The following is a 26,724-nucleotide window of genomic DNA, read 5'->3' as shown; positions in this document are numbered from 1 at the left end:
TATTAACAACAAGCAGAAAGAGATACAGTCAATGAAATGTGCAGGCTTCGGTTGGCGCAGGGACTGGGATGATCGGTTGGTGAAGCAAGTTGGTGACGTGAAGAGTGGCGGTGAGATGATTCCAAGATCCAGACATGAGACGAGACACGATGACAATCAACCTGGGACTGACGACGAACAACAGGGACTCCGGTCAGGAACAGACGAGACAACCACGAACAGGACACCAAACAACGATCTGACAATGGAGATGAGAATGAGGTGAGTATTTAAAGGGGTGCGTGAATGAGCAGCAGGTTAGGATGGTGATGAGTGGCAGCTGGATCCACTGAAGATCCACGTGGCCTGGACACAAACACACTCGCACGCATACCAACACAAACACACCCACTGCTGTCACAACACAGAGCACGCGACAAGAAGGAAACAATGCATCTGCGAACTGTGACAATTGTACATATAACTTAGTACATAATCTGGTAAATGTGCTGTCCTAATTATAAATAAAACCACATTTTTTCGAAATTTCTGGAAATTGCCACCACAAATCAGTTATTTTGACTGAAAAATTTGATTGATAAATATGATATCATGAGTGCTTCAAAGCAAGCATTGTTGGGGAAATATTCATGAAAATATGAGGAAAAGAAAATGCCACAATGTCTCTATTTTCTTACTTGTGATGGAAAGATACAGATCAAGCATCAGTTACAAGCTACACTTAAAATGTATTACTTTAACATTCTAGATTTACTATTTCAGTAATGTGATATTCATGTCTGTGTCAGATTACTGAGCTGTCTATACACGTAACTTTGTATGAAGAGTTTCAGCACTATGTCAAATTTCAAACACATTAGTTCTCATTAATACAGGTTCACATGTTAATGATTCTTCATGATTTTCATCATATGCTAAAGTTTCAGAATTATTGGAATCACATTCTTCAAAGCTCCTGTTATCTTAAGGGAAACAGTAGGAAACCACTGAAAGTGTTGAAGTTATTTGTGTCATCATATATCCTCGCGCCAGACCAAAGTCTCACATAGACAAAATCTCCAGCCTCCAGGATCAACACAACTCCATTTGAGGAGTTTAACCGATCATGATCCTGAGCCTGAACATCATATGCTACAACCACCTTCTCTCCATTCTTATAAATGGAGGCAGATGCTGTAGCTCCACCATGACCAAATACAGAGACTCTGAACATGTACGCTCCTTTCAGTGGGGCTGTGAAAAAACCTGAATCAAATAACAAGAGATACAGAATCACTGTTTCTTGTATGATTGCTCAATTACCAAACACACTGTGTAATAGTTTTGAAAGATGGCAGATCATTTAATTCTCTTATACACATTACACAACTGCAGAGAGGTCTGAATGGAGCAGAAGATTTTGACTCCATTTCATTGATAATTACCTGTAACTGGGTTGTAGGCGTTCCCTATGTTTGTGAGGACGTTCTTGTAGGTTAGTGTGATGTCAGTGGAAAAGGACAAACATATCCACTGCCAGATTGCATCAGTTCAGCTGAAAAAGCTATTTCTCTGTCTGTTATTGAAAAACATATGCAATATTATGAGAATGAATACACTGAATTTAACATCATTCAAGCACACTTTTACCTCTATTTTCCTTTCTCAACTCCTCCACTTGACTCAGAGTAAGATTTGAAATTTCTGTGAAGGAAAAAAGATTCTGTTAAATGACATTTATACTACTAATTGTAATAAATAATCTAAACAATTTACACAGTATACGCTCAACTTTAACAGTTACACTATACAATATATTGCATTGGTGTTTTTCTTTGGGGATTATTGATAAAATAGTGAATGTTTTGGTGAGGTACCATCATTTTTCTTGTTTATCTCATCCCTTAGTCGTGTCTCTAAAGGTCTGATGTTTTCTTTCTGCTCTGTAACGTGGCAGTCAGTTCTCTCAGTGCTGCATGGATGTCAGGGAAGCACAGATTGCAGTATTGTTGGCTGTCAGTTGAAGCTTCAGCTCTCAAAGTGTCTGTTTGAGGTGGATTCTGTCTTCCGTCCTCAGAGCTGATCTGTTGACTGATCTCATTCTCATTGAGTCCTCCATCTACCTGCTGCTGGACGACAAACACAAAGGTTTCCAACAGCAGCAGTATACATACTAAAGCCTTCATTCTTCACTGATGTTTGTTTCCAGCTCTTGCTCTGTCATCTCCACAGCCTCTCATGTTCCTTTTATAGTGTCCTGATTTATTGTCTTTTGTACATGACTTATATTGCTTCAGATAAGAAATGTAATTCAAGTTAATTGTTAACCATAATTAAAGGGGTGTTCCAGGATCAGTCGATGTTTAGCTCTTTTTTTTTAATGTATATAGGTCAGAGAAGCTTGCACCTGTGAATGGAGTGTCTGATCTTCACGATTACGCAGGTAAAAATCTCACACTTTAATAATATTTATAGCACCTAACTAAATAAAACAGGCTGTGTGACTATGAGGAATAATAACCTAAAAATGTACATCCATGTGCAAGTTTGAGTGACTTTATTTAAATTAAATACTTTAGCTATTGTCATGTGCCAGTTATTATCTTGACCTCTGATATATTCCTGATCTCTTATGTATTTCTGACCTTTGCTATATATTTTACATCAGTTGTAAGTGCTCAACAATTTTCTAACTAACAAATGAGTTGACATTTTCTGTGGTGATTGATATCATGCCACATATGTTGCTGGTAGAGTTCAACTTGCTGAATCCACAAAATTCTTTTAAATGTTATTTTTCCTCCACATGCAACAACATCCTGTATCAACAGATGTAAAACTGAACAAATGCTTAACTTGTAAACTTAAATTTAATGACATGTATAAAAACATAAAATATAATTATTAACCTGATTATTAAGCAAGAATGCCCTCATGATAATGTTGACTTTGGCTTGTTTTACAGGATCATAAAGTGAGCTGAGTTTAATGTTAATTATTACTCACTCAGAGGTTCTGTCAGAGTTCAATCAATTTTACATTTACACTTCTGATTAATTTTTTGTTCTTCTTTTTTCTTTTGGACATGTTCATTCAGCATTAATTTTGTCAATGTACAATGAGAGGGAATAAAAACACCTCATAACAAACATGAACCCCTCACTAAAGTATCTAAACAAGGAGAATGTTTTTTTTATTTTATATCAAAGAACATCAATTCAAAAACTAAATTACTATTCTATTCTATTATATATTATAAACATATATATTAACTCTTCTGGGAAGGCTTTCCACAAGGTTTAGGAGTGTGTTTATGGGAATTTTTGACCATTCTTCTAGAAGCGCATTTGTGAGGTCAGGCAGTGATGTTGGCGAGAAGGCCTGGCTCACAGTCTCCGCTCTAATTCAACACAAAGGTGTTCTATGGGGTTGAGGTCAGGACTCTGTGCAGGCCACCCAGGTGAAAAAAAAGTACATTTCTGTAATGTACTTAAAGTGCTCTATTTTTGTGCACTAATTTTGTACTTAATATACTAATAATTCTTCTTTAGTACTTCTTAAGATAGTCTTAAGAACATCTAAGTGTACTCAACTGTGCTATTTTGTGACAGCATGAAATATGAACTAAAATGTGCTTTTAATATACTATCTCTGTATTTAAAAAATGTATTTAGATACCACTTATAGTACATTTGAACCCATAGTGTACTACAAGTGGTATCTAAATAAATTTTTTTAAATACAGAAATAGCACATTTAAGTTCATATTTCATGGTGTCTCAAAATAGCACAGTTGAGTACACTTAGATGTTCTTAAGACTATCTTAAGAAGTACTAAAGAAGAATTAGTATATTAAGTGCAAAATTAGTGCGTGGAAATAGAGCACTTTAAGTACATTATTGAAATGTACTTTTTTTTTTTTTTTACCTGGGCAGTCAAGTTCCTCCACACCAAACTCACTCATCCATGTTTTTATGGACCTTGCTTTGTGCACTGGTGCGCAGTCATGTTGGAACAGGAAAGGGCCATCCCCAAACTGTTCCCACAAAGTTGGGAGCATGAAATTGTCCAAAATGTCTTGGTATGCTGAAGCATTAAGAGTTCCTTTCACTGGAACTAAGGGGCCAAGCCCAAGCCCTATAAAACAACCCTGCACCATAATCCCCCTCCACCAAACTTTACACTTGGCACAATGCAGTCAGGCAAGTACCATTCTCCTGGCCACTGCCAAACCCAGACTCGTTCATTGGATTGCCAGACAGAGAAGCATAATTCAGCGCTCCAGGGAACACGTCTCCACTGCTCTAGAGTCAGTGGCTCGTGCTTTACACCACTGCATCTGACGCTTTGCATTGCACTTGGTGATGTAAGGCTTGGATGCAGCTGCTTGGCCATGGAAACCCATTCCATGAAGCTCTCTACGCACTGTTCTTGAGCTAATCTGAAGGAAGTTTGGAGGTCTGTAGCTATTGACTCTGCAGAAAGTTGGCAACTTCTGCTCACTGTGTGCCTCAGCATGCACTGACCCCGCTCTGTGATTTTACATGGCCTACCACTTCGTGGCTGAGTTGCTGTTGTTCCCAATTGCTTCAACTTTGTTATAATACCACTAACAGTTGACTGTGGAATATTTAGTAGTGAGGAAATTTCATGAATAGACTTATTGCACAGGTGGCAACCTATCACGGTACCACGTTTGAATTCACTGAGCTCCTGAGAGTGACCCATTCTTTCACAAATGTTTGTAGAAGCAGTCTGCATGCCTAGGTGCTTGATTTTATACACCTGTGGAAGTGATTGGAACTCCTGAATTAAATGATTTGGAGGGGTGTCCCAATACTTTTGGCAATATAGTGTACATACATACACATAATAAATAGAAAACACACACAAATGTAACGCCTGTTGCAACACCAACCAACTTTGGAATTTTCAGAATGCTTTTAGCCTGCTGAACTGTGCATGTAAATCACGAATTGGCTCCGGCCGGTCTAAGAAAGACTGGGATTTGGCATCTTTGTGGCCCTGTCAGAAACTAAACAGAGAACCCCAGTCCCCAGCTCTGGGGACTTCAAAAGCATCACCCCCTTGTGTGTTAAGAGCCTTGTGGCTATGGGCCAGACCAGCCAAATCCCAATACACACCACACACACACACACACACACACAGAGACACACACAAACCCGCATGAAGATTGTATGCACAAATATGACTGTGCCTAAGTGTACCCGCCATTGTATTTCAAATTGCATATATGTAGCCCTAGTGTATAAGCTATGACCGTAGTGTGTTAAGACTTACTGTAGCTGTTGCTCTGGTCTTCATTAACAGCCGCTTGCACCACCTGCTGGTGAGCCGACTAACAGCAGATGGAGGTCATGCATCGGCAATCTACTGCTATTCCTGCAGTTCCCGGATGTGCAGTATTGAATTTTCTGTCGAATTTGTGGAAGCGAATTTGTAAAGAAAAATAAAATCGACAAAAAAATTGCCTGCCGAATATTTTTAGGTTGTATTTTTAAACAGACCAAATATTTTGGAAGTGAAATCTGAAAGGTGAATATAAATTATTGAATTTTTAATAATGAAAATGTGTGAATGATTTGAAGTGAACTATTCATAGATTAAATATATGACCATGTTGAATTTCAGCCTATATAAATGCAAGTCCTGAAATACAATGCATTAAGTGAAGTTATTAAATGTAATTTTGGGAGGAGTACGCCCATCTAATCTTCCAATTACACTGAACAAAATTATAAACGCAACACTTTTGTTTTTGCCCACATTTTTCATGAGCTGAACTCAAAGATCTAAGACTTTTTCTATGTACACAAAAGGCCTATTCCTCTCAAATATTGTTCTCCAATCTGTCTAAATCTGTGTTAGTGAGCACTTCTCCTTGCCGAGATAATCCATCCACCTCACAGGTGTGGCATATCAAGATGCTGATTAGATGATTATTGCACAGGTGTGCCTTAGGCTGGCCACAATAAAAGGCTGTTAATAAATAATAATAATAATAATAATAAATGTTTTTTTATTTCATGCTTAGGTTAAATTCACAACTTTTGATGGAAATATAGTTAGTGTTCAGGATAATGCTGAAAGAGCTATTCTGTACTGTAATGACAATGTTTCAAACAAAAAGGGATTAATTCAAACTATAGATTCTCATAGCCAGATCTATAATCTCATTATACTTTAAAATTTACATTATTATAGTATTATTTTAGTATTTATATTATGGTTTGATTATAATTTACTCATCTGCCGGTAAATCGCCGAGCTTGTGCAAACGTATTTACATCACTACGATCAGATGCTTTCTTAACTGCTGTTTTTCATTTTTGTAGTGCGTTGATTTTGTTATTGAAAGGAAACACATGACAGTGTTTGAATGATCATTAACAGTATATCACAGCAAAGATATATTTCACTTAATGGCCACCAACAATAATGGTCGCTAATAATAAGGGGAAAAAATGTTGAGTCTTTTGTCGAATCTTTAACAGCAAGATGAAAAAATGAGTGCTTTGTTACTGTACTTAGACACTCACTTTTGTCTGAGACACTCACCTCATTCCATCCAGATTATTTCAATAATAAATTCAATTTCAATTTAAAAGAAAATCATTACGTGCAGTTTGTCATAAAATAGTAATAAAAAAGAAAGAAATCAGATCATGACTTTATGACTCCAGTCTGATATGAATGAACAGATTTCTCGTGCCACATGTATTTTAATGCAGCGTTTCACAACCGGGGAGCTGTGTAAAAACTCCTTCAAACATTTTTAAATTGCTAAAAATGTGTGTTAAAAAAATCATTTATTGCATACATTAACTCTCTGATGTCTTCAATAACAACAAATAACACAAATTTATAATAAAAATGTGAATCATAAAAAAGTTGGTCTGAATTGTGCATGATTTCATTTCCTGTGCTTCATTCCCAGTGCGTACACACAGGCCGCCTCTTTTTCATGGCTTGTTGCACTTATGGTTCAATACACATTAAAATACTGTCACAACCATCTTGACTCGTATTCACATAAACACATCGGTTATATTAGTTCTGTCAACATTAAAGGTCTCGTTCTTCGTGATCCCATGTTTCAAACTTTAGTTAGTGTGTAATGTTGTTGTTAGAGTATAAATAAAATCTGTAAAATTTTAAAGCTCAAAGTTCAATGCCAAGCGAGATATTTTATTTAACAGAAGTCGCCTACATCGAACGGCCAGTTTGGACTACATCCCTCTACTTCCTTCTTTAATGACGTCACTAAAACAGTTTTTTGACTAACCTCCGCCCACAGGAATACACAAAAAAGGGGGCGTGGTCTTGTTGCGCTCCCACGGAGAAGAGCAAGAGTTGCATTTGTAGAGTGTGTTTGTCGCCATGTCGTCGAAACAGTGTTATTTTCATCCCGCAGTCCAATCACCTTTGTTTGGCCTTCCCAGGGACGCTGTACTTAGAGATCAATGGTTACAATTTATGTTTAACTCGGTTCCCGAAAATTATAATTGTGGTATCCTTACTGCAATAGTTAATGTTGGACTGCAGTGCACATAATGGCCACAAGAGGGGACTATGTTTATGTATATGGCTGTTTTCCGTATGAGGTACTCTTCTGAGTGAGTGCTAACGTTGTACATTTTCTGTCGCTGCTTGTGGAGATTAAAGAGTTCAGTCTCTCGGGAATTATTGTCTTTTGTGTTCATTCGGCACGACACCACAATAATCCCACATGTAAAACTATGTGCAGCACACGTTATGGTAAGAGGCGTGGCAAGGTGCGCTCTCTATGGCTCTGGGTGCGCTAAGCTGCTGTCGAATCACAACACAGGAACCGCTGGCACAATCAGAACTCGTTACGTATTTCTGAAGGAGGGACTTCATAGAACAAGGAAGTCATCAGCCCGTTTTTATGACAGTGGAAACAGCGGTATACAGATAAGTAAATTATGTGAAAAATACTGTGTTTTTTTACACGAGAAACATGAACACATGTTATATTGCACACTATAAACACAATCAAAGCTTAAAAAAAAACACGAAAAACGGGACCTTTAATGTGTTAAAGAGTTTGTTTTTTAGTTTAATGCAGTAAAAAGATTTCACACAGCATCCATTTTTTCTGTAATCATATAAACAATTTACATTTTATGATCCCACTCTTCTTCATGCAAATGCTTCTAAAATTACCCTGAAATCAAAATGTAAGTTTTTTAGCTTTTAGTATGAATTATTGCTTTAAGGTTATGAATTAAGCAGGTGTGTTCAAAAACAATGACAAAATTCGCATTTAGGAGATTTAAGTCTCTCACTTCCACTAAAATGGATCACAGATTTTCATGACATCACATCGCACTTCAGTTTCTCATCAAATCTTCTGTCCAATCAAATGCTCTCAACCCGCTTGTTAAGTAACTCCGTTTCTGGGTCCAAGACTCGACTCGTTTCACTTGAGAATGCCGTCTCTATGAGCGCTATTTAAATTTTTAAAAAGTTAAACATTTAAAATACAGTCTACACAACAGTCTCTGTGCTCACAGCGTCACAGACATTAATATTTTAATGATTTATAAGATGAATCACTGTCTGGCCATCTGGGATTTTGGTATGGAGATAAAGGTTATGATTATAATTTTTTGGGTAGTATAACCACCACATTATGTGTGTATATTAGCACTGTTTGTTGTGTTCTTGTGGTATGAGAAAGAGCGTTTGGACCCGGAAGCGCTGCTGCGTGACGTCAGACTAAACAACCGAACAGCGGCAGATCTTAAAGTTACAGCAGCCACTAATGCTGTCTGTCATTAATGTTAAAGAACAAAGGTTCTAAATTTGACAAAAACTAAAAGCATTGTATTTGGATCAAAGTTTGAAATTAAATTCAAATTCAAACCACAGTTAATTATGTCTGTAAAGAGTTTTATGCGCAATCTAACTTCCGTTTTCAGTAAAACACGATTAGATTGCTTCCGTTTTAGGTCTTTTGTATGTGCTTAATGCATGGGCGTCGGAAGCAAAAAAAATGTGGGTGGGTCCTCCCTCCAAATTTTTTTTTATGCAATTATAATATATATATATTTCGTTAGATATAAAAGAAGCAGGGCTGTACGCATGGTTTTATATTTACCGAGGCCACAACATGTATTTTGCTAGGGGTGTTCGGGGGAATGCTCCCCCGAGAAAATTTTGATTTCCTTGGTGTACATATATGCATTTTAAGACGTTTTAACGCCAACAAATTGGATAACAATAGCTTTAAAACCATGTCAACAAATACATACATGCATGCACAGTTTTGAGGCAGCTTTAATCGCATGTTTGGTAATTTCATTAGCCTACTTCATTTACAACAGAATAACGACGGTGCATGCCCGTAGTTTCTTTAGCGCTTTAGTTAAGCTATAATAAAGTAATATGCAGCGCGCGCCGGCGCATTTGCTCGAGCAATTCTTGAGTTCACGCTTCGAGCACAGTAGGCTAGGCTATAGCCTAACGGCTGATTGGAGTTTTACTGACATATCCTGACAACATCTCATCTGACCGCAGTTCACTGTTGTTCAGCTGAAGCTACCTTTTGACTCGTTTGACTTGCGGCTGGCGCTGAGGCGAAGGTGGAATGCGCGTCTGAAAAGTGTCCCGTTTGTTGTGGTGGTAAAGAGACAGTTCTATATAAACGCAGCGTTTTACTTGGCGATGTTTTAAAAAATATATATATTTTTGGTATTTTTTATGCTCTGTTGGTGGTTTGTGGAGTAGCATCACCTGAGGGGGATTAGACAAATGCTGAATTAGAGACGGTAAAAGTGAGTGGGTCCAATATCATTGGTCTTAAAAAGTGGGTGGGTCTTGTCCCACCCACATACAATGGTTCCGACGCCCATGGCTTAATGAAAAATTAGCTGTTTTATTCAAGATAACTTAAAAGGAGCAAGCAAAGATGAGCTTAACTCTAATGGAATTCCTATTCTACTTCCATTTTTCCGTAAGTAGAATAGGGAAGGCATAGGACATAAAGCGTAAGCTTTTTGAAGAATATGAAAGTGTGGTGTTGGCGGACCCACTTGGAAGGCAATCATTTGTTTATATAAAGCATATACATTTACAATTTTTTTGAAAATGAGCGATGGTTGCACTAGATAAGACCCTTATTCCTCGTCTGGTATCGTTTAAAGCTCTTTGAAGCTGCACTGAAACTGTAATTTTGACCTTCAACCGTTTGGAGGCCAGTGAAGTCCATTATAAGGAGAAAAATCCTGGAATATTTTCATCAAAAATTTCTTTTTGACTGAAGAAAGAAAGACATGAACATATTGGATGACATGGGGGTGAGTAAATTATCAGGAAAATTTTATTTGAAAGTGAACTAATCCTTTAACAGGATAAAACACATATAACAATGTGAATTAGGTAGTTTCGCTGATTACCTTAAAAATCGATAGATATGCCGTCAGTTCATACTGCTGTTAACACTTTAAAAAAAATGAATGTGTGAATCTGAATTCTGAAGTTGTTTCAGAATGTTTTCCATTTCGTGTCTCTCTTCCATTTGTGGTGCAGCAGTAGCGAGTAAGGCTCACAGATCTGGCTTTTAACGCGATCGAAGCAGATTCAAATCCGCCTTTTGCCAAACTCGCATTTATTTTCAAAAAAAATTTTAAATAATGTTCTAAAAGTGGAAATAAACTGCGAATGAGTGTTTAATAATATTAAAAGTGTTTATTGGGTAGGGTTTGGGGAAGGTGTGGGGAGGGTTTTTATTCACCTAATAATGCAGCATCCATTTAATAATTTTAAGAAATTTAATCATTTACACTCTATGATATTATTGCATCCTTTTAATGTAAAGGTTTGTTTTTGGGAATTGTGAGGACATTCCATAGGCGTAATGGTTTTTATACTGTACAAACCGTATTTTCTATTCACCTACACTACCCCTAACCTACCCATTACAGACAACTGCACATTTTTACTTTCACAAAAAAAAAAAAAAAAAAAAAAAAAAAAAAAATCATTCAGCATGATTTATAAGCCTTTTGAAAAGTGGGGACATGGGTAATGTCCTCATAAGTCTCCCTTTCATTGTAATACCTATGTCATTTGTGTCCTGATATGTCACAAACACACTGCAAATTTTAAAGAGTGAATTTAACTCCCTCAGAGTTAAAATTAACACTTACCCAGAGTATATATGGGAACCACTGGCAAAGTGTTAAATTAACACTTTTAAAAGAGTTAACATTATTAACACTCTGACAGTGTTAACTAACAAACTCTTATAGTGTAAAATTTTAACACCACAATGGATGATCAGAACACCAAATCGGTGTTCAATGTTAACTTGTTGACCTGGTCCAACGTTCAAGCAAATTTTAAGCTAAATTAATGTTGAGTATTTACATAGACCATTAGGATTTACACTATAGTTACAACAGTTACCATCTATTAGTGTTACCATCCCAATAATCAGACCATAAAGTGCTGCAATGAATAGATTTTATTATTTTTCTTTTAACAGGGCTTCACATTTCATTTAAGCCAGGGACAGGGCACTCAAAATACCCTGTACAATGACCTTGTTCAACATTAAACTTCATAAAACAAAGCTCATACCTGCTGTTTGCAGTCTATGATGCAGCCGTTTGGTACAATATAAAACAATCTGTAAGCATAAAACAATCAAAAATCGAAGAGCTTCAAGTATCATCAAAAGCTTCACATAACATGACAGGTGCATTATGCAATACTCTGCAAACGTAACACTTAAACATTGTTCACTGACTCTTAGTTCCTGTTAATGAGCTTGGCTCTCAGTTCCTTCACCTTTGGACTTTCTTCAGTGGTGTCAACATCTATACTGTAGACTGCTGTCTGGAGGAATGTGTACATGTTGCTGAGAGATTCATCATTAGGGCTGGGTATCGTTCAAAAATTTTCGATACCGAGACGATACCGATACCTTGACTTCGATACCGATACCTAAACGATACCTTTTTCGATACCAGTTTTATAAAATCTGTTTAAACAAGATTACATAACCTCAAAAAAAATGGTTTTATATTTTAACTTTGTTGACTTTTTTTCAGACTCAAAGACTCATCTCCAGAGCCACTGCGGGGAATAAAAAAAACACAAATTAACAAAATTTACCCAACACAATAAATCAGTGCAAATAGTTTTAATAAAGTTGAGTTTTCAATGCAAAAATTAAGTATGTGAGGCTCTTTTTAAATCACTCAGCAATTGTTCTTCTTCAAAAAATTAATTATTATTAACAAGATCAAAGCGGAAGTAAGAGTGACGCAAGTTCGTTGCGTCTTACCGTGAAATAAGAGTTATGCGTCTTTATTAAAATCAACAGATTAATGATTCATCTCTCATCCACCTGCAATTTATTTGAATGTTATTTTTTTATTACTTGGCCCGACCCGCAAATTATCCGCAGTATCAGGAGGACGCTGATACCTCTTTTTCAGCAGAATTGTTCGCGTTCTGGAGCCAGAGAGGCAGAGCCTGTGCTCGTGCAGGCGAACGAGCCTGTCACGAACCGGTCGCGAGTTTCCATAAACTTGAGGGACGAACACTGATGTAAAGCTGCTGTGTGTTGTACCTGTCCATAACTAGACTATAAAACATTGCGCGTTCCGCTGTTTCTGCAGGCAGTGCGACACTTGTTTTCTGTTAACAGTATCTGTAGTGAACCGGCTGCTCACATAAACAGCCGTTTCTCACCCGTCCATTCGGAGATAAACTGAAAACGAAACCGTTGATTCACTCGCCCTCTCGCACATAGGGTCTCTCTCGCGCATATAGTTTTATATATTTAGATATAAATAACAATGTAGCGCAACGTTTCTTGCTCCTCAACGAGACAGCGAAAGCATTTCTCCGCCCCTCTCCTCGGCTCCATTCTGAGGTACCGAAATTTGGTACCGAATGACAAGACACTTTTCGATACTCGGTAGTATCGAGGCAGTTCGATCGGTACCTAAAAAGTATCGAGTTCGGTACCCAGCCCTATTCATCATAGCTTACACTGAAAACAAAGTGTGCTAAATAGTTCATCAAAGGCTGCCAACGACGTGGTTCCCTGACATGGAATGAGCATCATGTCAATCACAATGTAGTAACTGCTGATTGCCCACTTGTGAGTTCCTGAGGCAAGGAGATATGGCTGGCGATGTCCCTCCAGTTTCTCCAAGTGTTCTTCAACGCAGCTGATTGACTGTGGGAAAAATTATATATCAATTTACATAGTACTATTCTTACTAGTTTAGGTTTTCTGCAAGTATCATTAAATCTAATTTAATGCTCTTTAAAAGGTTAGTTCACCCAAAAATGAAAATTCTGTCATTTATTACTCACCCTCATGTTGTTCCATACCCGTAAGACCTTCATTCATCTTCGGAACACAAATTAAGATATTTTTGTTGAAATCCGATGACTCCGTGGGGCCTGCATAGCCAGCAATGATATTTCCTCTCTCAAGATCCATTAATGTACTAAAAACATATTTAAATCGGTTCATGTGAGTACAGTGGTTCAATATTAATATTATAAAGCGACGAGAATATTTTTGGTGTGCCAAAAAAAACAAAATAACGGCTTATATAGTGATGGCCGATTTCAAAACACTGCTTCAGGAAGCTTGAGCATAATGAATCAGCGTATCAAATCATGATTCGGATCGCGTGTCAAACTGCTGAAATCACATGACTTTGCCGCTCCGAACAGCTGATTCGACACACTGATTCATTATGCTCCGATGCTTCCTGAAGCAGTGTTTTGAAATCAGCCATCACTGTATAAGTCGTTATTTTATTTTTTTTGGTGCACCAAAAATATTCTCGTCGCTTTATAATATTAATATTGAACCACTGTACTCACATGAACCGATTTAGATGTGTTTTTAGTACCTTTATGGATCTTGAGAGAGGAAATGTCATTGCTGGCTATAGGCACTGAGCCATCGGATTTCATCAAAAATATCTTAATTTGTATTCCAAAGATTAACGAAGGTCTTACGGGTGTGAAACGGCATGAGGGTGAGTAATAAATGACATTAATCTTATTGGAATTAAAACTAGGAATTGATAATCAGAATCGGAATCAGAATCGATAAAATTCAAAAGATACCCAGCTCTATTAGTGAGCAGAAGATTTAAAAAAAAATTTAAATTTTTTTTAAAATTTAAAAAATTAATGACTTTTAATTTTAAAGTGTTAATTTGCCCAAAAATGAAAATAATATAATTTATTACTCAGCCTCATGTCGTTCTACACCATAAGACTTTCGTTCATCTTCGGAACACAAATTAAGTTATTTTTGATGAAATCCGGTGGCTCTGTGAGGCCTCCATTGAGAGCAAAGCCACCGAACTTCTCAAGATCCAGAAAGATACTAAAAACATATTTAAAACAGTTCATGTAAGTACAGTGGTTCTACCTTAATATTATAAAGCATCGAGAATACTTTTTGTGCACCAAAAAAAAAAGACTTTTCAACAATATCTAGAGATGGGTGATTTCGAAGCACTGCTTCGAATCTTTTTTTCCGATCCAAACCACGTGATCCGAACCACTGATTTAAAACAAAAGCTTCGAAGCAGTGTTTTGAAATTGGCCATCACAAGATTTTGTTGAAAAGTCATTGTGACAAGCAGGGCGGGGGGAGCCCTGATGGAACGACGCGAGGCCGGTGACGTGAGTGATATTGAGCTGCGCGTTGCACCGGTCTCTTATCTCTCGCTGAGGAGCTCCGGAAACATAAAAGGAGGAGCGACGAGAGGACTAGGTCTGGACTTTAAGTAATGTTTTATTATGTTTGTGTGGGTGGCAGTCATCCGTTACTTTTGTAAAATGCCCCACCCTGCTCGTCACAGACGTTTTTTTTTTGGTGCACAAAAAGTATTCTTGTCGCTTTATAATATTAAGGTAGAACCACTGTAGTCATATTAACTATTTTAAATATGTTTTTAGTACCTTTATGGACCTTGAGAGTTTGAATGGCTTTGCTCTCAATAGAGGCCTCACGGAGACATCGGATTTCATCAAAAATATCTTAATTTGCATTCCGAAAATGAACGAAGGTCTTATGGGTGTGGAACGACATGAGGGTGAGTAATAAATTACATTATTTTAATATTTTAATTTTTGGGTGAACTAACCCTTAGAATAGAATTAAAAGTCATTAATTTTAAGGCCCTTTTTTCGTGAAATCCATTTAATGACTTTTAATGCTTTTCAGTGCTCCGTGGAAACCATGTAGTTTGTGCTACCCACTAAAAATCACAAACTGTGGCCTGGCACATACCTTGTGAAATACAGCTAGATGGTCCATGGCCTGAGCTGCGCTGATCTTCAATTTTTTTTTTTTTTTTAAAGGTTGTGGTGGCAGGATATGCAGAAGCAGCAGAAAATATGTCATGTCACTGTCCCACTCTAAAAAGAAACAAAAACAAAAAAATGTTTTTTTTTTCCCTTCCCTTTTTGTGTTGTTGTCACATGAGTGCTGTGAAATGAATACCTGGGTGATCCTCTGAAGATTCATCATGGTACTGATTCCTGGCAGACTTCAGCAAACTCTGGAGCACTGAGGTGGTAGTAAGGTCAAGGTTCTCTGCTTCTCTGATCACCTTTTCCTTATAGAATGTAGGCCACTTCTCCAGCAGTTTGACAGCTGTTTGTGGACCAAACAGGAGGCTAAAACCTTGAGCTATCTCCAGCAACAGAAACAGAAACTTTAATTCATATTTCTGACAATCTAAGTTCAGAGATATTAATTGTAATTGAAAAAAAGGATGCCAATACTTACCAGATCTTTAGTGTCCAGCAGCCTTGGAAACACTCTGAGGATTGTGTGTGATTCATCAGGAAGATTGTGGATGGGTGATCACCAGTCAACTTCTAAGGATGACAGCAATATCTTTTTAACTTACCCTGTTTAACAAATGCACTTACCAAAAAAAAAAAAAAAAATCCCTTTTATGAAAGATATTTCCAAGATTTATAATTGCAATAAATAATTCTACAATACATGCAGAATTCATATTAATTATATTCCTTTTTAGGACTTTAAGACACAATTATTAAATATCTAATTTCACAAGGTTATGTTAGCCTCATGGCAACTTTACAGATAAAAAACAAATTACTTACCTGAAGAAGAAATTTTTAAAAGTAGTGTCTCGTGATCCGGTGATTCCTACACAAGAGAACGTACATCAAATTTATTGTTAAAATTAAGTAAACGCCATCAGAGGTATTTTATTAGTTTATGTGACACTTATCTTCAATGATAAGCGATTAACGTTGACGTTGCTGAATAACGTTAGATTGCGCGCGATTTTACACAATTACAAACAAAACCCCGGAAATAGTTGCCCACTAAAACTTTAAAATCTCTCTTATTCGAGATGAAAGCGAGTGATAGAAAATTGCGTCTCGAATAACTGTAATTTTATATTATTGTTGGAATCATCCCTCAGGCCGGATTGGATTGGACACCTCCCTCCGTGGCAGGGCTCTGCTCCCCGGGCTAACGTTATGCTCTGCCTGCAGGCCGTATGTTCGACACACCTACCATATCAACTACTCCGATAAATTTCATGTTTGCACAAAAAGAGCTATACAATGTAAGCACAGAGTAAAACGTTTTCCTTGAGACACTTCTTATTTATAACTGACAGGACTCAGGAGCAATATTTAAAACCGCTTCAGATGGCGCGCCTTGTAACGAACAAGGACAAATAAATCATTTGCGCGTTAATACATCCCCGTATATAAAAATATTAAAAACTAACACTAAATTAATAATGTTGATATAAAATATCACTTAAGTGCAAACTTTAAAGTAGCTTTAACTCACCAGTTGTCGTTTCTCTTTATCCTCCGCAAGGCACGAGAAAATGGCGTCTGGAAAAATCTTTCAGCGAGATCGCTGAATAAATGCCCGGATGTAGCAAATAACACTGGGGGGTGTTGGATACCTTAACTCTGTGATTACACTGAAGCAAACCAGCTTTTAACACTGATGGTGTTAATTTCTCTAAATTTTACACTATAACTTCAACACTTTACTCTGAATTGGCTTAACACTTGAAATTTAACACTGATGAATTTGCTGTGCACAAACACACACACACACACATACACACTGATCTGTCTATATGAGGATTGATTACACACATTTATTCTTCATGTTATTTCACTGACAGAAGTTCAGCTGTAGTTTTAATGTAATGAAGAGAAAATAAGAGACTCTATAACATCTCACTGTTACTGATTCATCATCAGCTCAAAGCATTATGGGTAGAATCTCTCTACAGTCTATTCTGATTCATCAACACAGTTTCATTGATGAATTATAAAAAACACTAAACCCAGGATAGAGTGGTTGAGTGAATGTGGTCTGGACTGTGTGGATGAGGCTCATTGTGTCTCCAGAGACGCTGTAGAAGGACAGAGTTCCTGCACTGTGATCCACATACACTCCTATTCTACTGCTGATGGGCTTTACTGGGAGTTTAGTCTCTATGTCATTGTGTCTGAATAAGTATCTGGAGGAAGAGCAGATCAAACACCAGGACTGATCATTAGATCCAAACCCACACTCATTACCCCGTCCCTTCCTGCTGATGCTCTTATATGACACTGATACATACACACCATATTTACCACTCCACTCAATCTCCCAGTAACAGCGTCCACACACACTCTCTCTACACAACACCTGACGCCAATCATCAAATCTGTCTGGATGATCAGGATACGACTGGACTGTGTCAGTGTCAGTAATCACTCTGTTCCTCTCAGACAGACGGAGGCGTTTATTCACTGTGTTCAGATCCAGAATGAACTGATGGGAATCTGATGGAGAGAAAACACATCAGAATCAGGAATTATCAATCTGTCTGATATATTGTACAAATCATTATCATTATCCATCATCTAGGTCCTTTACCCAACCCAAGAAAAGGATATTTCACAATATTACTGTTTTTACTGTATTTTGGAACAAATAGCAGAAGAGACTTATTTCAAAAAACATTGACAAATGTTTTATCTGTCATGATATATATAATATATATTTTTTTTCTATATAATATTTCATTTTGTGTGATTACTATTATTATTCACCTATATATCATGAATCTTATATTATATATGAATGTCACTGAATGCCACATGACAGATTTGACTGGATAGTTTAAATATTATCATTAGTTTCCCAAGGATCAAAAAAGCCAAGTGAATAAAATTATATTTATGAATGTTAAATAAATGCTTTAGAAATTTGGCACTGAAACCTTAATTACATTGATCATCACAAACTGCATCCAATCAGCAAACAGGAAGAATTCATAATATTTTTTTTCCCAATGGAAAACAAGAAAAAACATATAGAAAACATATTGTGTCTGAACGCTAAACACAGAAGTTGTTTTCACTGGAAGTTCAGCAGCTGTGCTACAGAAAGCTGACAGAAACACTGAAGTAAACAGTCATGGTGATGAAATGAAACACCGTCTATTCTGGATCTGTTCTTTATATGTGGAGTACTCCATTAGCTGGATTTCATTGGTGACTTTTAGAAAGTATAATGCATTAAAACACATGACAAACAAACAATTTCAGAATCTGCAAATATTATAATGCATTTTAACTTTGGTTATAATTATTTATGAAAAGATTATATACATTATAAATACCTTTATAATGCATTATGCATAAGGGCTTTAAGTATTACCAAAATTTATTTTGCAAGAAATAACAAGTTTCATCTTGTAAGTATTTGACATTTATGTGCTTAAATGCCTCCAAGAACTCCTCAACACCTTTTGAAGATATTGCTTCCAGCGACCGCTGATGTTCTCTGAACGCCCCGTTAAAAAACACTAATTCACATTAAAACTCAAAACTCTTCTGTCATGTTTTCTTTCGGTAACACTTTAGATTACAGCCCGGAAAGTACTGTGTAATTACAACAAATTTACAGCGTAACTTTCAATAATTATAGTGTAACTATACAGTAAGTATGTGTAAGTATAGGGGAACAATATGTGAAGTATTGGGAATAAAGGGGTAATAACCAGGAAAAATAACAAATTATTCATACTTTTAATATTTTATAACTAAGGGGTACTTATGACATAACTAAGGGGTAAGTATGACATTACGGGCCGTAAATTAAAGTGGAGCTTGTTACCCTCTTATTTCATGTAGTTACAGGGTAAGTATGACATTACGGGCCGTAAATTAAAGTGGAGCTTGTTACCCTCTTATTTCATGTAGTTACAAGGTAAGTATGACATTATGGGCCGTAAATTAAAGTGGAGCTTGTTACCCTCTTATTTCATGTAGTTACAGGGTAAGTATGACATTACGGGCCGTAAATTAAAGTGGAGCTTGTTACACTCTTGTTTCATGTAGTTACAGGGTAAGTAATTAATAAAAATAAATAAATAAATAAATAAAAACGCAAACAGTCATATCACTTGGAAAACTTTATTTGAAAAACAACTTATTTCAAAACAGATTTAAAGTTGCAACACTTCTTATTCGTTTCTCTTGCTTGGCTTCTTCCTCCTCTTGTTCCTCTTCTTCTTTCTTTCCACTGATGAATCTTAAGAGGGAATCCCATTTGCTATTCTGTATTTAAAAAATACAGAACACCCGGAAATGTGCTCACCGTTTACTCATCTTTTACCCTCATGCCATCTGAGATGTATACGACTTTCCTTCTTAAGATGAACACAAAAAGGATTTTAGGAAAAAAATAAATCATCTGGGAACGCTTTATAATGCAAGTTCACATGTTCCTAAAAGTCGAAGCATCAAACAGCACAAACAGTAATAACTATAGTAATCCATACGACCCTAATTGATGAATCGATGTCTTCTGAAGTGAAACGATACGTATTTGTAAGAAAAATACCAAATATTTGAATATTTTTAAAACTTTCGACCAGCTGTCTTCTGCGCGTGCATGCGAGGGTTGAGAGTTCATGCTTGACGTAACTTGAAGCGTGACGTAGGCGTGCGAGAAACTCACGCAGATGTTGGATGCCGTCAGTTTTTTTTATTTTTATTATTATTATTATTTTAGTAATGCTCACAACAAAATACACAGAATAGCAGATAATGAGAATGAGAAACAAACAAGACAGAATAACAGAGACGGCAGTTCTCGCGCGAGTTTCACATGAATCTCCTGCGAGAACGTCATGAAAGCTTCACGTTGCTCATTTCAATGTGCTTCATCGAACGCGAAGTCGACTCTCATGCAGGCGCTGGTGACAGTTGGTCGGAAGCGAAAAGATGAATAGCCTAAACCATGAGAAAATTTCGGGGTGTACTGTATTTTCTTATAATACAGAATAGCAACGGGATTCCTTCTTAAGATTCATCAGCTGAGAAACAACAGCAGGTGGAAGCCAAGCGAGAAACAACAACAACCAAAAAAAGGACAAAACTTGTTACTTTCTGTCAGGACTTTAGAGTTTGAAATGAAAAGTTGATTTAAAAAAAATGAATAATAAGTGTTGTAGACCTGTTTTTAATAAAGTTTTTTTTCAAATAAAGGTTTCGGAGTCAGTGAGATCAGATTGTTTGCATTTTATTAATTACTTACCCTGTAACTACATGAAATAAGAGGGTAACAAGCACCACTTTAATTTACGGCCCGTAATGTCATACTTACCCCTTAGTTATATGTCATAAGTACCCCTTAGATATAAAATATTTACAGTATAAATAATTTGTTATTTTCCTGGTTGTTACCCCTTTATTCCCAATACTTTACATATTGTTCCCCTATACTTACACATACTTACTGTATAGTTACACTATAATTATTGAAAGTTATGCTGTAAATTCGTTGTAATTACGCAGTACTTTCCGGGCTGTAATCTAAAGCGTTACCTTTCTTTCTCCTTCTACAGTAAGAACATGAACACACTCAGTGATTTTTCTGCTTGTTTTCTTAGTGACTTACATTGTAGGAAGTCGTTCCTGGTTCTGGGAACAATGTTGGTGAAAGTGACTGTGGAAATCAACAGACATGAAGAGTGTGATTATCATGTCAAGAGAAAATGATCCCTTCATCCGTTCCTAAGACATTTCTAATATGATCTTCTACATGATATCTGAGAGCAGATGAATCTCCAGGACTTTACCTCTGTCAGAGATCTTCTTCAGCTCCTCTTTGCAGAAATCCTCCAGTTTGTCTCTCAGCTGACGGACAGATTCTCTCACAACATCAAAAGAGGAGAGAGAACTGAAGGGATCGTCATTTACATCTGTAGATTCAGGAGGAGCTGAGAGAGACTGGAAACTCTACAGAAAACAGAAATCAAAGCTCATCACCTCCACACTTCAGCCAATAACCTGCACTACTGTCAGATTTGAGCAGCTCTTGTTGATCTTTAGTAACTCTCCTCAATCCAGCACTTTCACAGCATCAGCTTCATTCTTCTCATATTCATTATATCATGTTAGAGCTGTAAGATCTAGTGTTTGACTCTTACACTATATGTGAACTTTCTAGGAAAACACTTGATGATCAAATATCTGACAATAACATAAATATAACAGATCAAGATCATCATCATTATTTATAACATTTGAGCAGTTAGTGGCTCTGAAATTCACAAGGACTCTTAGGACACGATCCCTGGTCAGGTTTTGTGGTATAAATATGCTAAAGCAGAGGTAAAATACAGCCTCACTTCCTGTTTGAGGACTAAATATTTAAATATTATTGAAGTTTTGAACTGTTGCTGTCTGGAAGTTCAATATATCTTTCAGATAAAAATGTTTCCTAAGAGATTTCCAGATATGAACTGCATTTGTAAGTGCGTCTCTTTCAGAAGAAGAAGATCAGATGAGAGTCTGACTGATGATTATATAATAACCGAACACACAGATCAACACTTCAGTCAACGGCTCATTCTGCTCTCATGAAATGTTTCTCTGTGAGTCTCTTGCTCATGTCCACTATGATCCTGTTCTTCTAGATCTCTGTTACCTGCAGGAAATGGATGTGATCCTGTGTGTGTGAAAGCTGCTCCAGCTCAGCGTCTCTCCTCCTCAGATCATTGATCTCCTGCTCCAGTCGCTCCAGTCGTCCTTCAGCTCGACTCACTGCAGTCTTTTCCTGATCTCTGATCCGCTGTGTGGCCTCAGAGCGGCTTCTCTCAATGGAGCGGATGAGCTCAGTGAAGATCCTCTCACTGTCCTCCACTGCTGTCTGTGCAGAGCGCTGTTAGGACACACATCACAATCACACAGTGGCTTCAGTGAGTCTGACTGAGACTTCTCAAACTTCTCTTCTTCTCCAGACTCACCTTATGAGACTCCACAGCCTCTCTCAGCTGCTGAAGATCTTTCTCTCTCTGCTGGATCCTCTGCTGGAACAACCTCTGCGTCTCCTTCAGCTGGTGCTAAAGGACAAACCAATGACAGGAGAAACATCACATAAATCATCAAGTAAACAGATATGAATCCAGTATCAGTGAAGTGCTGAGATTGAGGGTTAAAGATCTTTCATGATAAGGTTATAGGTTCAGTCATAAGTGTCAGCATTATTTCATCAATGTCTAGTTTTATAGGGATAGTTCACCCAGAAATGTGAATTCTTTCATTGTTTACTCATCCTCATGTCTTTCCAAACTTGTATGATTTTCTCTTGCAGAACACACATATATGTTCTGAATAATCACACTTGCGGTCTTGGCCACTTGACAGCTTGTGCACGCGACAGGAAGTAAGTGCGCAAGACTGTCCAGTGTCTTATAAATGCCCAAGTGCAGTGTGCTTCTGAGCGGTATTCAAGGCTAGCGTATCCCATACCTTCGACACAGATTGTCATTTCTAATTTGACATAACAATTTTGTTTGTTTTATTGTTGAACTACAACAGAGTAAACTGAAATTAAATGTTTAAATTAAATGTAAATTAATAAAAAAAAATATTGTAAATGCGCAATTCAAGGTGCAGCACTGCGTGCTTTGCGACACATGACGTCAATTAACGTCAACAAATTAAACGCAATAATGGAGAAATCAAGGCAGTGGCACACAGACAAGAGAAATTTTAAAAAAGCTTGGCGAGATGAGTTTTTATTCACAGAAGTCAAATCAAAGGCAGTGTGTCTAGTTTGCAAACAGTCTGTTGCTGTTTTAAAAGAGTACAATATCCGTCGTCATTACGAAACAAAATATTCTGCAGATTTCTCAAAGTACAGCGGCGAGGCGCGAAAACAGAAGGCTAACGAGCTGCTTGCTGGACTTCGATCTGAACAGAGCGCGCTGCTACGGCCTTCATCAGCACAAGAAAGCGCCACACGGGCCAGTTATCAGATTTCCGCTCTAATTGCTAAAAGTGGAAGAGCCTTCGCTACTGGAGAGTTCGTCAAGGCATGTCTTGCAGTGGCTGCAGAAGCAGTTTGTCCTTCTCAGGTACGAATGTTCTCACAAATTAGCCTGTCAAGCTGATAAAATTTGCTTAAAATTAGCTAGTTTCTTAAATTGTCATGAAATAATAATTTTCTTCTTTTTTCAGTTATTTATTCTATTTTTTCTCCCTCTGTTTTACATCCCTGTCCTTGTCTCACAGTGTTCTCTCTGTTTCTCATCCCACATGCAGGAAATTTAGTTCATTTTCCCTGTCTTGGAGAGGTAGGCATGGTGAAAGAGAAGGTCCATGAGTATGATGCTGTTCTCAGCAACCTTATTCAGGAGTTTGACAGCCGCTTTGAGGACTTAAGACACAGCACTGCTGACTTTGAGTTGTTTGCTCAACCCTTCACCATCAGTGTGGATGCAGTCAGAGATGATCTTCAGATGGAACTAATTGAGCTTCAGTGTGATTCAGAACTGAAACACAAGTTCACATCCCTTCCCTTGACAGACTTCTACAAATGTGTCCCAGCTAACAGGTACCCAAAGATGTGTAAGCAGGCACAAGTGATGCTGTCTCTGTTTGGCAGTACCTACCTCTGCGAGCAGACTTTCAGTCTGATGAACTTGAACAAGAGTAAACTAAGAAGCCAAATAACTGACTCTCACCTACATAATATATTGTCTTTGTCTGTAAGCAAGGGCGTAGATTTGGTTTCAACATTGGTGGGGTTGAACGTATGCTGCCTGTTTTTTTTTTTTTTGTTTGTTTGTTTGTTTTTAATTAAAAAATAATAATCTGTTTTATGTGTAGCGTTATTGGATAATTTATCTATCTATCTATCTATCTATCTATCTATCTATCTATCTATCTATCCTTCATAACTATGAAATTTATGTATAATCATTCATCAAATTCTAACATAACTGAGTGATTCTAAAAAGAAAGAAATTATGTTAAATATTGAAACCGCCAGTAGGCGGCAGCGATTCGCTTTTTTATTGAGTGAGTCACTTAAATCGTTCATTCAGCCAATTTGTTCAAAAGTGAGATTAATTTAGGAAGAAAACAAACACAGATGTGAATACTTTTGTCATTGATCATTACAGACACTGTTGAAAAATGAACTACAAAACACACGGCTGTTTTGGTAACTGGTTACAGTTACACTGATAGTTATAGCTACATTGCAATGGATTAGCTAGCTAAAATATGAGTTTATTACACAACATTCTCATACCTCCTTCTCAGTGCATGCTTTATTCTTTTTAATGGACCAGCGGTTTAATATAGTTGGCTGGGCAGCGGTTGTCTTCACTTTTGGTGCTACCCGCGCTCTCTCATTCAAACAGTACAGCACTACTCGCGTTGTTTTGGTGAAAGAGCGGCACGCATTGGTTGGGCGTTACCAATCGGTTCAATGGAGGGGGAGAATATTTTTGTCTAATTTATTATGACAAACTCATATTTGAATAGAAACAAAATTATTATTACAAAATAAATTAATTCTACATATTTTCATTTGATCTACTGTGATTTTCATGTTGAAATATTGGGGGGGTTGTAACTGAAGCATTTGAATATTGGGGGGGTTACCTACCCCCCCAACCCCCCCACAAACTACGCCCCTGTCTGTAAGTCAGCTACAGCCCAATCTTGAAAAACTTCTGAAAAATAAGGACCAGCTTCATATCTCTCATTAGGTCACTGACATTGCAACCACATGGTTTTATTATTGATTGTGTATTTGGCATTGAACTGTATTGTACATTGAACACTTGGGGATTGTTGCCCATTTAATTGTTCATTAAAATGCAACACTTTACAAATAAAACTGCATTAGTTAATCAGATTAAAGTTGTTTTATATTTATTTTAAATATTATGAAATAAATAAACCCATAGCAACTTTAATGTAATATAGTTTGATTTATGATGCAAAATTTACTTTTGGCCCACAGCTCTCAATCAAGTTTGATTTTTGGCCCTTCATAGGAAAAAGTTTGGGCACCCCTGGTTTAAAGAAACAAACTAAAACAGTGTATTCTAGTAGACCCCATAAACAAAATGATGAACCTATAAATGAACATAATGGGACTCTTTTAAGTTCATACCTGTTTCTCTGTCCTCTGTGCTGCAGTTGATACAGTGTCGTGGTTTTTATGTTCATCCATCGTACACAGCACACATATACACTCCTGATCAGTGCGGCAGAAAAACTCAAGGATCTTGTCGTGTTTCGAGCAGATCATCTCCTGCAGTCGTCCAGTGGCTTCAGTCAGATTGTGTCTCTTTCCTTTAAACAAACTCTCATGTTGTTCAAGGTGATTCTGACAGTAAGAGTTCAGACACACCAGACAGAACTTGACAGCTTTGTGTTTTCTTCCAGTACAGACGTCACACTGCACATCTCCAGCTCCAGCGTAACAGTCAGCAGGAAGTTTAATCTTCTTCAGTTTCTCCACCATTTCAGCCAGAATGGTGTTTTTAGCTAAAGCAGGTCTTGGACTGAAGGTCTGTCTGCACTGAGGGCAGCTGTAGACTCTCTTCTCATCCTCCTGATCCCAGCAGCCTGTAATACAGATCTTACAGTAACTGTGTCCACAGGGAATGGCCACTGGATCCTTCAGGAGATCCAGACACACTGAACACATGAACTCATCCTGAGAAATTCTGGCTTCTGCCATTTTACAGCATGAACACAGAGACACAAACACACAACAGCTCAACTACACTTAAGTTTCTCTTTCTCTGAACTCATGTGTTTCCTGTTTCCTGTTTCTGTGTTTGAGTGACGCGTGCAAAACAGGTGTGTCTGTAAAGCAGCTTCTTCGTTCCTGGTCCTGAAGAGCCTCATTCCTGCTAAGTTTTTAGTTTTGATGGGTGTTTCCACACACATTGTGTTTAATCAGTCTCAGAAACACTATAAGTTTGAGAGAAGCGAGACAGAATTATTGTTCCTTAAAGTCACAATGAAATCAAATTTGCCAAATCTTTTTTTTATTTTTGAATATTGCAGTATTTATTATAAATGATTTATCTATGCACATCATTTTGTTAAATTCATGTGTGCTTGTAATCTTGAATCAAAATAACTTTCTCTCCCTCTTGCAGCGACATCTCCTCTCTGATGATGTGTTTACTGGTGTGAGGGCGGGGCACCAATAGCAAACCACAACCATCCTATCAATTCCCCATGGACAAAATCAAGCCCAATCCTACATTTGTTCTTGTTCCAGAAGCCGTTTCACTCAGATATGTCACAACAGCGAACCAATTACTATCATAAGTTATATTTCATGCTGACATTAATACCTCATGAATGTTTTC

General features: G+C 37.3%; 1 protein-coding gene across 3 annotated transcripts; it reads right to left on the bottom strand.

The window, feature by feature from the left end:
• LOC137025068 (tripartite motif-containing protein 16-like) lies at positions 1–26,123 on the bottom strand. Of its 3 annotated transcripts, none has more exons than XM_067393080.1 (10): positions 25,509–26,123; positions 22,342–22,437; positions 22,023–22,256; positions 21,172–21,331; positions 20,991–21,038; positions 17,727–17,863; positions 1,857–2,105; positions 1,630–1,683; positions 1,425–1,555; positions 1–1,245 (listed from the first exon to the last, which is right to left on the bottom strand). In XM_067393080.1, the coding sequence occupies exons 1-7, from the start codon at positions 26,079–26,081 to the stop codon at positions 1,896–1,898; spliced, it is 1,458 nt and encodes a 485-aa protein (XP_067249181.1). In that variant the 5' UTR covers positions 26,082–26,123; the 3' UTR covers positions 1–1,245; positions 1,425–1,555; positions 1,630–1,683; positions 1,857–1,895. The 3 variants fall into 3 exon arrangements, with proteins under 3 accessions (XP_067249181.1, XP_067249182.1, XP_067249180.1); XM_067393081.1 differs by having other exon boundaries at positions 1–238; XM_067393079.1 differs by lacking the exons at positions 1–1,245; positions 1,425–1,555; positions 1,630–1,683; positions 1,857–2,105 and adding exons at positions 11,483–13,220; positions 15,309–15,436; positions 15,522–15,710; positions 15,810–15,901 and having other exon boundaries at positions 16,154–17,863.
• Between the last annotated feature and the right edge of the window lie 601 nt (positions 26,124–26,724).

Source organism: Chanodichthys erythropterus, chromosome 8, assembly GCF_024489055.1.
Source record: "Chanodichthys erythropterus isolate Z2021 chromosome 8, ASM2448905v1, whole genome shotgun sequence".
NCBI lineage: Eukaryota > Metazoa > Chordata > Actinopteri > Cypriniformes > Xenocyprididae > Chanodichthys > Chanodichthys erythropterus.
Note: the sequence above shows the minus strand (reverse complement) of the source record. Positions and strands in the feature narration are given on the sequence as shown.